This window comes from Mustelus asterias, chromosome 2 (assembly GCF_964213995.1).
Source record: "Mustelus asterias chromosome 2, sMusAst1.hap1.1, whole genome shotgun sequence".
Lineage (NCBI taxonomy): Eukaryota > Metazoa > Chordata > Chondrichthyes > Carcharhiniformes > Triakidae > Mustelus > Mustelus asterias.
The window spans coordinates 44862947-44875739 of record NC_135802.1 but is presented as its reverse complement, the minus strand read 5'-3'; the positions used below and the strand labels follow the sequence as shown (position 1 = coordinate 44875739).

The 12793-nt window shown below is 43.0% G+C and overlaps 1 protein-coding gene across 2 annotated transcripts in view; it reads left to right on the top strand.

Annotated features, from left to right (window-relative positions):
• The window catches only part of spag6 (sperm associated antigen 6), a 149529-nt gene that overhangs the window by 121080 nt on the left and 15656 nt on the right, over positions 1 to 12793 (top strand). For both annotated transcript variants that reach the window (XM_078234537.1, XM_078234527.1), the window contains exon 9: positions 9438 to 9554. In XM_078234537.1, coding sequence (XP_078090663.1) covers positions 9438 to 9554 — 117 coding nt within the window. The remainder of the gene's footprint in view (positions 1 to 9437; positions 9555 to 12793) is intronic.

The following is a 12793-nucleotide window of genomic DNA, read 5'->3' as shown; positions in this document are numbered from 1 at the left end:
GGGAGTCGTAGGTCGAGCCTGGCAAGTCACCCTGTTTGGGCCTCGAGCAGGAAGGTTGGGGTTTGCCTCCTTCACCAGATCCCTTTCAGAGATATCCCCCAGAATGAATGGTCCCTCGCATTTGGCCTCCCCATCAAGAGCCTCCATCTCTCCTCCACCCTGGCCAACCTTTCCCCCACCCCGTTGCAGGTTTCACACACATACCTCCATCCTGGCTCCAGGGTGTGGGGACTGGTAAATGGCTGCAGGACAACCGGCATCTGAGTCTTTGGGTGGCAGGGAGGGAAACCCCTCCGCCTGTTAAATTCTACCCATGGTGTTATAGCACATCTTTAACTTGGCCTCCTTTTGAGACTTATCCACAAAGCAGCATCACTAGATTTTCCAACATTTTCACTAAAAGTGGTGCCTACAGCTATAATTAGACAATGTAGCACCACCACTCGGGCAAATTCTTTACTCATCCTGGCACTAAGACATGGCAACCTATCTGTTCAGAAAATGTAGGCAAAAGACAATATTTGCCTGTTATTTTTTGCTGGTTGTCAAACTCAGCTGGAAGCTGTGGTACTGTTTCTTATATTTTTTATTCCTTTAAAATTCTGAAAATTTTTGAATTCCATTTATTGTTGTATACTTTGGACGGCATACTGATCAGGATTCCCCTTCTTGAAATCTAACAACTAAATTTCCAAAAAAGGATTTTTAACTACCGTTAAAAAAGTGTGTTAACAACCCACTTGGTATGTTCACATCCAGTGCTACTGCCTGAAAGAACACTCAACGAACCCTCATTGCATTTGCAAAGTACTTGGATATGTACTTGAAATGCCATAACCCACGATGACCAAGAACTGGAAAGTACCATTAGATGAATAGCTGTTTTTTGACCAGCGATTCTGTGATGTAAATTTCCATGATTCTGTGGAGATTCTGTCAACAACTGAGGTTCCTGATGGGAAAAGTTTGCATAGTTACTTGAAAAGATAAAATTGCCTGTGGCGTTCCAGCATAAATGTTTGCTCAAATTTTAAAGTTTTAGTTTATTTATTAGTGTCACAAGTAGGCTTACATTAACACTGCAATGAAGTTACTGTGAAAATCCCTAGTTGCCACACTCTGGCCGGCACCTGTATGGGTATACTGAGGGAGAATTTAGCATGGCCAATACACCTAACCAGCACGTCTTTTGGACTTTGGGAGGAAAACGGAGCACCCAGGAGAAACCCATGCAGACATGTGCAGACTCCACACAGACAGTGACCCAAGCCAGGAATCGAACCCAGGTGCCTGGCACTGTGACGCAGCAATTCTAACTACTGTGCCACCGTGCCGCCCTTTGGTTGCTTTCTATTAAGTGAATTGTTTGGTGGTTGACTTTTGTGGGTTAAAAACTAAAACAGCTTTGCAACCTGTTGAAAAATGCTGTCTCATTTATACATATGCAGTTTATTATATAGCTGGTACTTTTACACCAAAATTTGGAAACTTGTGAACTTCACATTAGTGCAAATTAGTTCTGCAAAAAGCACCATAACCAGTTTAGTTTCTGAAGCTGTAAAATTTGTGTTGGTTAGCTAATGCAGGAAGATTGCTAGTTAGTTTCTTCATCATGAATTGCTATTTTTGAAAATTATCTTGAATGGTAAAATGATAAAATCTCAGCTATCACAGAATTTCACTGGACGTTATATGGTGCCACAATCTAATTATATAACAATAGCTTGGAAATTGCTGCGAGCAATGTTATCAACAAATGCTTGATGCTTATTTTAAATGGGTAAATGCATCTTAAAATGATTGATAAAGAAATTTGACCCAATATAAAAGCAAATTACTGCAGATGCTGGAATCTGAAACCAAAAGAGAAAATGCAGGAAAATCTCAGCAGGTCTGGCAGCATCTGTAAGGAGAGAAAAGAGCTGACGTTTCGAGTCCATATGATCCTTTGTCAAAGCTAAAAGGCATAGAAAATGGGAGATATTTGTACTGTAGGGTGAGGGAATGAAAGATGAGTCATAGCCACAAAAACAAGGGGAAAGGCTGCTAATGGCAGTCCACAGAGAGAATAGGAAGTGTCAAAAAAAGAACAAAGAAAATTACAGCACAGGAACAGGCTCTTCGGCCCTCCAAGCTTGCACTGACCATGCTGACCAACTGAACTAAAACCCCTTACCCTTCCGGGGACCATATCCCTCTATCCCATATCCCAGGATGGTAGTCTGCCTCCCTGGTGCCAGGGTCCTGGATGTCTCTGAGCAGGTAGAAAGCATCCTAAAAAGGGAGGGTAATCAGACAGACATCATTGTCCACATTGGTACAAATGACGTAGGCAGAAAGAGCAGGGAGGTCCTGCAAGAGCAATTTAGGGAGTTAGGTAGAAGGCTAAAAAGCAGGACCTCTAAGGTAGCAATCTCTGGATTACTCCCCGTGCCACGTGCTTGTGAGGCTAGGAACAGGGAGATTGTGCAGCTGAACACGTGGCTAAAGAACTGGTGCAGGAGGGAGGGTTTCAGATTCGTGGATCACTGGGAAGTCTTCCAGGGAGGATGGGACCTGTACAAGAAGGACGGGTTACACCTGAACTGGAGGGGCAACAATATCCTGGCTGGGAGGTTTGCTAGTGAGGTTCGGGTGGGTTTAAACTAATGTGGCAGGGGGGTGGAGATCAGAACAATAGGTCAGCAAGCGTAGAGACTGGGGATGAGCATGGGGCCAGGACAAGGCTACCTAAGAGGAAGAGCAATCTGGGGGAGGATGAACTCAGTGGGCCTGGAGGTCTGGAGTGCATCTGCTTCAATGCAAGGAGTGTAACGGGCAAGACAGATGAACTTAGAGCCTTAATGCATGCGCGGAACTTGGATGTGGTTGCAGTGACAGAGACTTGGTTAAAAGAAGGACAGGACTGGCAGCTGAATATTCCGGGGTATAAGTGTTTTAGGCGAGACAGAGGAGGGGCTAGAAGAGGTGGGGGAGTAGCAATACTGGTTAGGGAGCATATTACAGCGGTACAGAGGGTGGACAATTTGGAAGGATCATGTAACGAGACACTGTGGGTAGAGCTCAGAAACAGGAAGGGTGCAGTCACTATGCTGGGGGTATATTACAGGCCTCCCAACAGCCCACGGGAAGTTGAGGAATGGATATGTAAGGAGATTCTGGACAGGTGTAGAAAAAATGGGGTTGTTGTAGTGGGAGACTTTAATTTCCCTCATATAGACTGGAAATCCCTTAGGGCTGGGGGTCCGGACGGGGAGGAATTTGTAAAATGTGTCCAGGAAGGTTCTTTGGAACAATATGTTGATAGTCCAACTAGAGGGGGGGCTATACTGAACCTAGTACTGGGGAATGAGCCCACTCAGGTCATCAAAGTTTCAGTGGGGGAACATGTGGCGAACAGTGACCACAATCCTGTAAACTTTCGGACAGTAAGAGTTTTAACAACACCAGGTTAAAGTCCAACAGGTTTATTTGGTAGCAAATGCCATTAGCTTTCAGAGCGCTGCTCCTTCGTCAGATGGAGTGGATATCTGCTCTCAAACAGGGCATACAGAGACACAAAATCAAGTTACAGAATACTGATTAGAATGCAAATTTTTACAGCTGATCAGGTCTTAAAGATACAGACAATGTGAGTGGAGGGAGCATTAGGCACATTGTGCCTAATTGTGCATTGTGCCTAATGCTCCCTCCACTCACATTGTCTGTATCTTTAAGACCTGATCAGCTGTAAAAATTTACATTCTAATCAGTATTCTGTAACTTGATTTTGTGTCTCTGTATGCCCTGTTTGAGAGTAGATTTCCACTCCATCTGACGAAGGAGCAGCGCTCCAAAAGTAATGGCATTTGCTACCAAATAAACCTGTTGGACTTTAACCTGGTGTTGTTAAAACTCTTACTGTGTTTACTCCAGTCCAACGCCGGCATCTCCACATCATGACAACTTTCGGATAGTCATGGAAAAGGATGAGCGTTGTCCTATGGGTAAGGTACTGAATTGGGGGAAGGCTAACTACAGCCGGATTAGGCAGGATTTGGTGGCTGTTGATTGGGAGAGGCTGTTCGAGGGTAAATCCACATCTGGCATGTGGGAGTCTTTTAAGGAGCAGTTGATAGGAGTGCAGGACAGGCATATGCCTGTAAAAAGGAAGGACAGGAAAGGTAGGATTCGAGAGCCGTGGATAACCAGAGAAATTGTGGGTCTAATCAAAAAGAAAAAAGAGGCATTCATAAGCTCCAGGCAGCTAAAAACAGATGAAGCACTGGAGGAATACAGAGAAAGTAGAAAAGAACTCAAACAGGGAGTCAGAAGGGCAAAAAGGGGTCACAAAATGTCCTTGGCAGACAGGATTAAGGAGAATCCCAAGGCATTTTATACATACGTTAGGAACAAGAGGGTTGTCAGAGAAAGAGTCGGACCTCTCAAGAACAAAGGAGGGGAATTATGCTTAGAACCCAAGGAAGTAGGTGAGATCCTAAATGAATACTTTGCATCAGTATTCACAAAGGAGAGGGACACGTTGATTGGTAGTGTCTCAGAGGGATGTGTAGACCCGTTAGAACAAATTGCAATTACAAGGGAGGAAGTGTTAGGTGTTTTAGGAAGCATTAAGGTAGACAAATCCCCAGGGCCATCTGGCATCTGTCCTAGATTACTGAGAGAGACAAGAGATGAAATTGCTGGGCCTCTAACAGAAATCTTTGTTTCTTCATTGGACACAGGTGAGGTCCCAGAGGATTGGAGGATAGCAAATGTGGTCCCGTTATTTAAGAAGGGTAGCAAGGATAACCTGGATAATTATAGGCCAGTGAGCTTGACGTCCGTGGTAGGGAAATTGTTGGAGAAGATTCTTAGAGATAGGACCTATACACATTTAGAACTGAACAGTCTCATTAGCGATAGACAACATGGTTTTGTACGAGGGAGGTCATGCCTCACAAATTTGGTTGAGTTTTTTGAGGAGGTGACAAAAATGATTGACGAGGGAAGGGCCGTGGATGTCGTCTACATAGATTTTAGTAAAGCATTTGACAAGGTCCCTCATGGCAGGCTGGTGCAAAAGGTTAAATCTCACGGGATCAAAGGTGAACTAGCTAGATGGGTACAGAACTGGCTTGGCCATAGAAGACAGAAGGTAGCAGTGGAGGGGTCTTTTTCTGATTGGAGGTCTGTGAATAGTGGTGTTCCGCAGGGCTCTGTACTGGGACCTCTGTGTTTGTGATATATATGAATGATTTGGAAGAAGATGTAGCTGGTCTAATTAGTAAGTTTGCGGACGACACAAAGATTGCTGGAGTTGCGGATAGTGATGAACATTGTCAGAGAATACAACAGGATATAGATAGGCTGGAAAATTGGGTGGAGAAATGGCAGATGGAATTTAATCCAGATAAATGCGAAGTGATGCATTTTGGTAGATCTAATGCAGGGGGTAGCTATACAATAAATGGCAGAACCATCAGGAGTATAGACACTCAGAGGGATCTGGGTGTGCAAGTCCACAGATCCTTAAAGGTGGCAGCACAGGTGGAAAAGGTGATGAAGAAGGCATATGGCATGTTTGCCTTTATTGGACGGGGCATAGAGTATAAAAGTTGGCAAATGGTGTTGCAGTTATATAGAACGTTGGTTAGGCCACATTTGGAATACTGCATCCAATTCTGGTCGCCACACTACCAGAAGGACGTGGAGGCTTTGGAGAGAGTGCAGAAAAGGTTTACCAGGATGTTGCCTGGTATGGAGGATTAGCTATGAGGTGAGATTGAGCAAACTAGGGTTGTTCTCCCTGGAAAGACGGAGGTTGAGGGGCGACCTAATAGAAGTTTATAAAATTATGAAGGGCATAGATAGGGTGAACAGTTGGAAGCTTTTTTCCAGGTCAGAAATGACAAACACAAGGGGTCACAAGTTCAAGGTAAGGGGGGCAAGGTTCAATACAGATATGCGGGGGACGTATTTTACACAGAGGGTGGTGGGGGCCTGGAATGCACTACCAAGCAAGGTGGTTGAGGCAGAAACGCTAGGATCATTTAAGACTTATCTAGATAGCCACATGAACAGACTGGGAATAGAGGGATACAAACGGATGGTCTAGTTAGGAACACATGATCGGTGCAGGCTTGGAGGGCCAAAGGGCCTGTTCCTGTGCTGTATTGTTCTTTGTTCTATTCCCATTCTATTCATGTATTTGTTAAGATGCCCCTTAAAAGTCACTATTGTATCTGTATCCACTACTTCCCCCGGTAGCGCGTTCCAGGCACTCACCGCCCTCTGTATAAAAATACTTGCCTCAGACATCTCCTTTAAACCTTGCCCCTCGCACCTTAAACCTATGCCCCCGAGTAATTGACTCTTCCACCCTGGGAAAAAACTTCTGACTATCCATTCTGTCCATGCCCCTCATAATCTTGTAGACTTCTATCAGGCCGCCCCTCAACCTCCATCGTTCCAGTGAGAACAAACCAAGTTTCTCCAACCTCTCCTCATAGCTAATGCCCTCCATACCAGGCAACATCCTGGTAAATCTTTTCTGTACCCTTCCAAAGCCTCCACATCCTTCTGGTAGTGTGGCGACCAGAATTGAACATTATATTCCAAGTGCGGCCTAACTAAGGTTCTATACAGCTGCCACATGATTTGCCAATTTTTAAACTCAATGCCACGGCCGATGAAGGCAAGCATGCCGTATGCCTTCTTGACTATCTTCTCCACCTGCGATGCCACTTTTAGTGACCTATGTACCTGTACACCCAGATCCCTCTGCCTATCAATACTCTTAAGGGTTCTGCCATTTACTGTATATTTCCTATCAGTATTAGACCTTCCAAAATGCATTACCTCACATTTGTCCGGATTAAACTCCACCTGCCACCTCTCTGCCCAAGTCTCCAACCGATCTATATCCTGCTGTATCCTCTGATGATCCTCATCGCTATCCGCAAATCCATCAACCTTTGTGTCGTCCGCAAACATACTAATCAAACCAGTTACACTTTCTTCCAAATCATTTATATATATTACAAACAGCAAAGATCCCAGCACTGATCCCTGAGGAACACCACTTGTCACAGCCCTCCATTCAGAAACGGACCCTTCCACTGCTACCCTCTGTCTTCTATGATCGACATGATGTGGAGATGCCGGCGTTGGACTGGGGTAAACACAATAAGAAGTCTAATAACACCAGGTTAAAGTCCAACAGGTTTATTTGGTAGCAAAAGCCACGAGCTTTCTATGATCGAGCCAGTTCTGTATTCTGTGTGAGTGGCCAAATGGCAAAGAAGCTGAAATCAGAGGGTAAGCTGTGACAGATGAAGATGTGGGAGGAGGGGGGAGATGGGTGGGAGGGAGGTAAAATTCAGAAAAGAGGGGAAGGGGAAGAAAGGGGAGAAAAGGTAAGAAAAGGGGGGATAAAATAGGGGGAAAGAGTGGGACGGGAAGAAAAATAAAGACAATAAAGAAATAAAAGGTAGAGAACAGTTAAAAATTAAATAAAATGAAAACAAAGGAGTCGAGGTGGGGTGGAGCTAATCATCTGAAGTTGTTGAATTTGATGATGAGACTGGAAGGTTGTAATGTGCCTAGCCAGAAAATAAGATGCTGTTCCTCCAGTTTGCGTTGAGCTTCACTGGAACATTACAGCAGGCCAAGGCAGACATGTAGGCATGGGAGCAGGATCGTGTGTTAAAATGGCAAGCAACAGGAAGGTCAGGGTCCTGATTGCGCACAGACCGAAGGTGCTCAGCAAAGCGATCACCCAGTCTACGTTTGGTCTCTCCGACATAGAGGAAACCAATGCAATAAATCAAATAGCAAGAGGTGCAAATGAAACGCTGCTTAACCTGGAATGAGGGTTTTGGACCTTGGTTGGTAAGCATGGAAGAGGTGAAGGGGCAGGTATTACACCTTCTGCGATTGCGTGGGAAGGTGCCATGGGGGATGGGAGAGATGTTGAGTAGAGTGGAGGAGTGGACTAGGTTATCCCGGAGGGAATGGTCTCTGTGGAATGCTGACAGAAGGACTGAAGGGAAGATGTGTTTGGTGGTGACATCATGCTGGAGTTGGCGAAAATGGTGGAGGATTATGCTTTGCATGCGGAGACTGGTGAGGTGAAATCTGAGAACAAGGAGCAATCAAGGGCATTTCTGAATCGAGGGCTGTGACAAGCGGCATTCCTCAGGGGTCTTTGCTGTTTGTAATATAGAAAATGATTTGGAGGAAAATGTTCAGAAAGAATGTTCCCAATGGTAGGGGAATCCAGAACTAGGGGTCATAGTTTGAGGATAAGGAGTAAACCTTTTAGAACTGAGGTGGGGAGAACTTTCTTTACCCATAGGGTGGTGAATGTATGGAATTCACTACCACCAGTTGAGGCCAAAATGTTGTTTGATTTCAAGGAGAAATTAGATCTTGCTCTTGGGGCTAAAGGGATCAAGAGATATGGGAGGAAGGGGGGATCAGAATATTAAATTCGATGATCAGCTATGATCAAAATGAATGGTGGAGCAGGCTCGAAGGGCCGAATGGCCTACTCCTGCTTCTAATTTCTATGTTTCAATGAGAGATTGCAGAGGATCGTGCAATATTGGTTATCCATAACTCAATCAAAGCTGTAAGTAGTTAAAAGAATGCTCATATTAGAGCACTAAGAAACTCTGAAAATATAATATAGAAATAAGTTTCAAAGTAAAATTTCTGTAATAATATTGTGCAACAGTAGAACAATGATGTTAGATATTTAGACATTTTGGTTTGCCTTCCTTTAGCTTTAGATTTTGTTAAATCCTGTCACACTATCTATAGTACATGAAAATTTGAGCTGTCCAATTAAATTAATTGTAGGCCTACTTCCTACCTAGTGTCCAACAATTCTAATTTCCGCATATTGATATTTTTATGGTAGCATATACTTCCCAGTTGTTTACAAATGGAAAGCTAAGTCAGTTTAGTGCTACATCTAAAGCTGTGATGCCCATATATGTCTCAAAAATAAATGTTTCAAATCTATCTATTTAACAATTATAAGAATAAAACTACCACTAAAATGCAGGGGTAAACCTGAAAGTACTTCATTGGAACAACTTTATTGATTTCATAATTGCTTGATTTACCCTTTTTTGTACTAAACTTCTTTTGATTATATTTTGTTTAATATTGTGATTTTTAATTGCATTTATACCAATTCAAACATCCTATTTTATTTTCAGTTTGTTAATATTTGTAACTTGGCTTAATTCTGTACTTCAAGTCAATGTCTCCAATGTCTAGCCACACAAGGAGTGTCTCATTTCAGAGATCTATAACTGAGCCAACTGCAAGCACTGAGGCAGTCTGATGTTTCGATCCCAGGAATGTAGAACATGATGTGTTGCAAATTCCAAACATTGTTTTCAGCAGATGCTTTACAATTTCACTATGGCTTTCCACTTCAACAGGCTAAAAAGGCCCTGAAAAACATCCTGCAGAAATGCACATATCTGCCAGCTCTCGATCCACTACTACATGATGCTCCTCCCAATGTCCTTAAACATATTGTTGGACAGTATAGTAAGGTAAGAGAAGCACTGCATTTCTATCACAAATCAGCTACCCACTAAGTTGAATCAAATGTTGCATTTACTAGGAGCTCAGAAGTTGTGTTCTGCATCAATTTATATGATAAATTATAGGGCAGACACATCACAAAAGGTTCAGTTGTATTTTCTGTGGTGATTAGTTGATTTCCCATGGCATTGCACACTAAAACAAAAATGAACAAGAAGGTGCATTTACACTGTGTCTTTCACAATCTCAGGATGTCCCAAAGTGCTGTACAGCCAGTGAAATCTTTTTGAAGTATAGTCACTGTTGTCATGTTATGAAGTGTAGAAGCCAATTTGTGCATAATGAAGTTCCACAAACAGCAATGAGATCATGACCAGATATTGATTTTAGTTATGTTAGTTGAGGGAAAATACTAGGCAGGCCTCTGTGGAGAACTTTACTGCTTTTCTTCAAAGAGTGTCATAGGAACATTTTAGACTACCTGAGAGCGCATGTGAGGCCTTGGTTTAATATCTCACCCGAAAGGTGGCACCTCCAACAGTGCAGTACTCCTTTGTTACTGCACTAAAGTGTCAGCCTAGATTATTTTGCTTCAGCCTTTGGAGTGGGGGTTGAATCCATGACCTTATGACGCAGAGGGTGCAGTCTTTGAGTGAAGCAGGGTAGGAGACAGTGATAATTAGAGCAGGGCAATGAGATATAATTCAGCCCCTATTCTAAATTCACACATGCTGTCCCTACTTCTATATTGTCATTATAAGTTCCTATTTTGTAAACTTATTATGTTGTAATTACATTCTCCTACCAGCAATACTGCTAATACGGTCAAACAGGTTGAGTATTAACCTGCAATTCCTTCCACCACATGCCAGTGGCAGTCAATAAGAGAGGGGGAGATTCCTGGACAGCTGTGTGATGGAAAGAAATTTGGAGCCTCTACCATCACTAATCCATAGCTCTGAACTACAACATGCACGTAAAAGTGAATGTTACCACAGCAACACGGACTCCTGAATGAACTGAAACACTCCATACCATTGCACTATCTCTACTGGCAAAGGGTGTAATTACAATGTGATAAACTTGACAATTCTCATTATTAATTGGGGCATAGGAAATTTCAGGAACAAGCTGATAGGAAATGTATACAGACATATGTATTATGAATCACAGCTGTTATTCAGGTGAAGCTGTTTGAGGGCAGAGGGATAATTAGAGCATAGCTGAGGCAAGAAAGAGGGAGGAGGATTCGGATGGGCGACTGAGAGGAAGCAGGAAGTGAAGAAGGACTGGGGACATGCAGGTGGAGAGAAGGATGGGAGGGAAAAGAATGGGGAAGAGTGGGAGAAGAGCGATGATGACAAAAAGGCAGAAAAATTGGGGAGCTTTCCAAAAGGGGAAGGGGAAAAGGAAGAAAAAAGAATTGAAAAGGAGGATGTGTGAGAAGAGGTTACTGAAAGTGTGGTTAGAATTATGGTATCTATCTTCAAAGTGCTGGTCAGTAAGAAGCAAGTGGAGGCCTGAGATTGTGCTTTGTGACCAAAGGACTGCCAGTGGGTCATCATGCTGGTAGGGGATTAAGATCAAGCTGCTCCTCACTGGTGGTGGTTGGTGGGCAGAGGGTGTTGATTTTGATTATAATCTAGAAAGCTGGTCCATGGGCATGGGACTGCTGTAGTCAGGTCTAGATGCTGCCCGGCCAGGGCAGAGAATCCCTGCCCAAAATGGCATGGGGGAGGGTCCCATTGTCATTTCTGCTGCTCAGTGATGGGGAGGGTTTTCTTTGCCACATGTGTCAACTTTAATACTCGATGGAGAGGGGCAAATTTATCCATGATTTGTTTATTTTTGCTCAAGGTTGTAAAGTTTCATGCTGTGTGAGCTGGAGGGGGGGATTAATTAGGTTGCCATGGATATGGCTGCACGATGAATGCGACATTATGTTCCTTTGCACTGGGCCTATCATTGCTGACAGATTTGCAACTATTACTATGTGCTTCATTCAGTAACGAATACATTTTTCTGAATTCTTCCAATTCCCCCACTGATGGGAAATGGCATTGTCTGGGCTGTTGGCACTGCACAGACTGAAAATTACGTTAGGGGGCTGAGAATCCACACCAGCAGTCAAGGATTCATTTTGGGGGGAAAAAAAGTTTTCAAAGGTTTTGAATTTGCAGTTCCAGCAATCTAATAAGAATATTTTTTAAAAAATGTAATGGTCTGTTATAGTATAAAATGAAAATTGAAGCAGCACAGGGCTATAATTAAGTGGTACATGAAAATGATGGCATTGTTCCAGCACAGGATTGTCACATTATGCTAGTTGCATCTCACTGTACTTCATGAATCACATATTGTGTCAGCCTTTCCTCAGCAGTAGCACACCTGTCTCTGAGTCACGATGTTATGGATTCTAGCCCCATTCTATGATCTAGGCTGACATTTCATTATTTAAGGTGCCATGTTTCGCCTGAAATGTTAAAATAAAATATCTGTCAGTCTTGGGAAGAGGAGAGAAGTGACGACAAAAAGAGAGGGAAAATTGAGATGAAAAGGAGGGCAGTCCAGGAGGGGAAAGGGTAAGAGAGGAATTGAAGGGGAGGAAGTAAGGAGAGGCTAATAAAATTTGGACAGAAGGTGGTACCTATCTTCAAACTGCTGGTCAGTAAGGATCAAGTGGAGGCCTAAGATTACCCTCTTTGATCTTGGGCCTGAGTAGTAATGTGTGAAGAAGAGCAGACAAGTTCTGGCATCCTGGTCAACATTTATTCCTCACCTAGCAAATACATCAGATAATTTGGTAGTTTCTTTTATTGGTATCTGTAGGACCTTGCTGCATGATAAATTGGCTGTTGTGTTTCCTACATTACAACAGTGACTACACTTTTAAGGTATATCACTGACTCTAAATGGTGCTGAATAAATGTAAATTCATGCTTTCTATAACATAATCCCCACAGTGCCACCTACAGGGGAGGGGCAGCAATAATGATGTTCAGGTGATAACAAGGACATCACCAGAACATCATTCACTTTTTTAATAAATAGATTCAAACAGATTAAAATTATTTATTATGTATTTTAAGGGAAATTAGACTCATGAACACAAGTTCATGTTACAGTCAGTTTTTTGAATATTACCTTCCACACTGACTGCGCCATTTATTATTGGCCACAACCATGCTCATGTCATCATGTAGAGCGTTGGGATTTATCACTTTATGTCCCTTATCCTAACATTTCT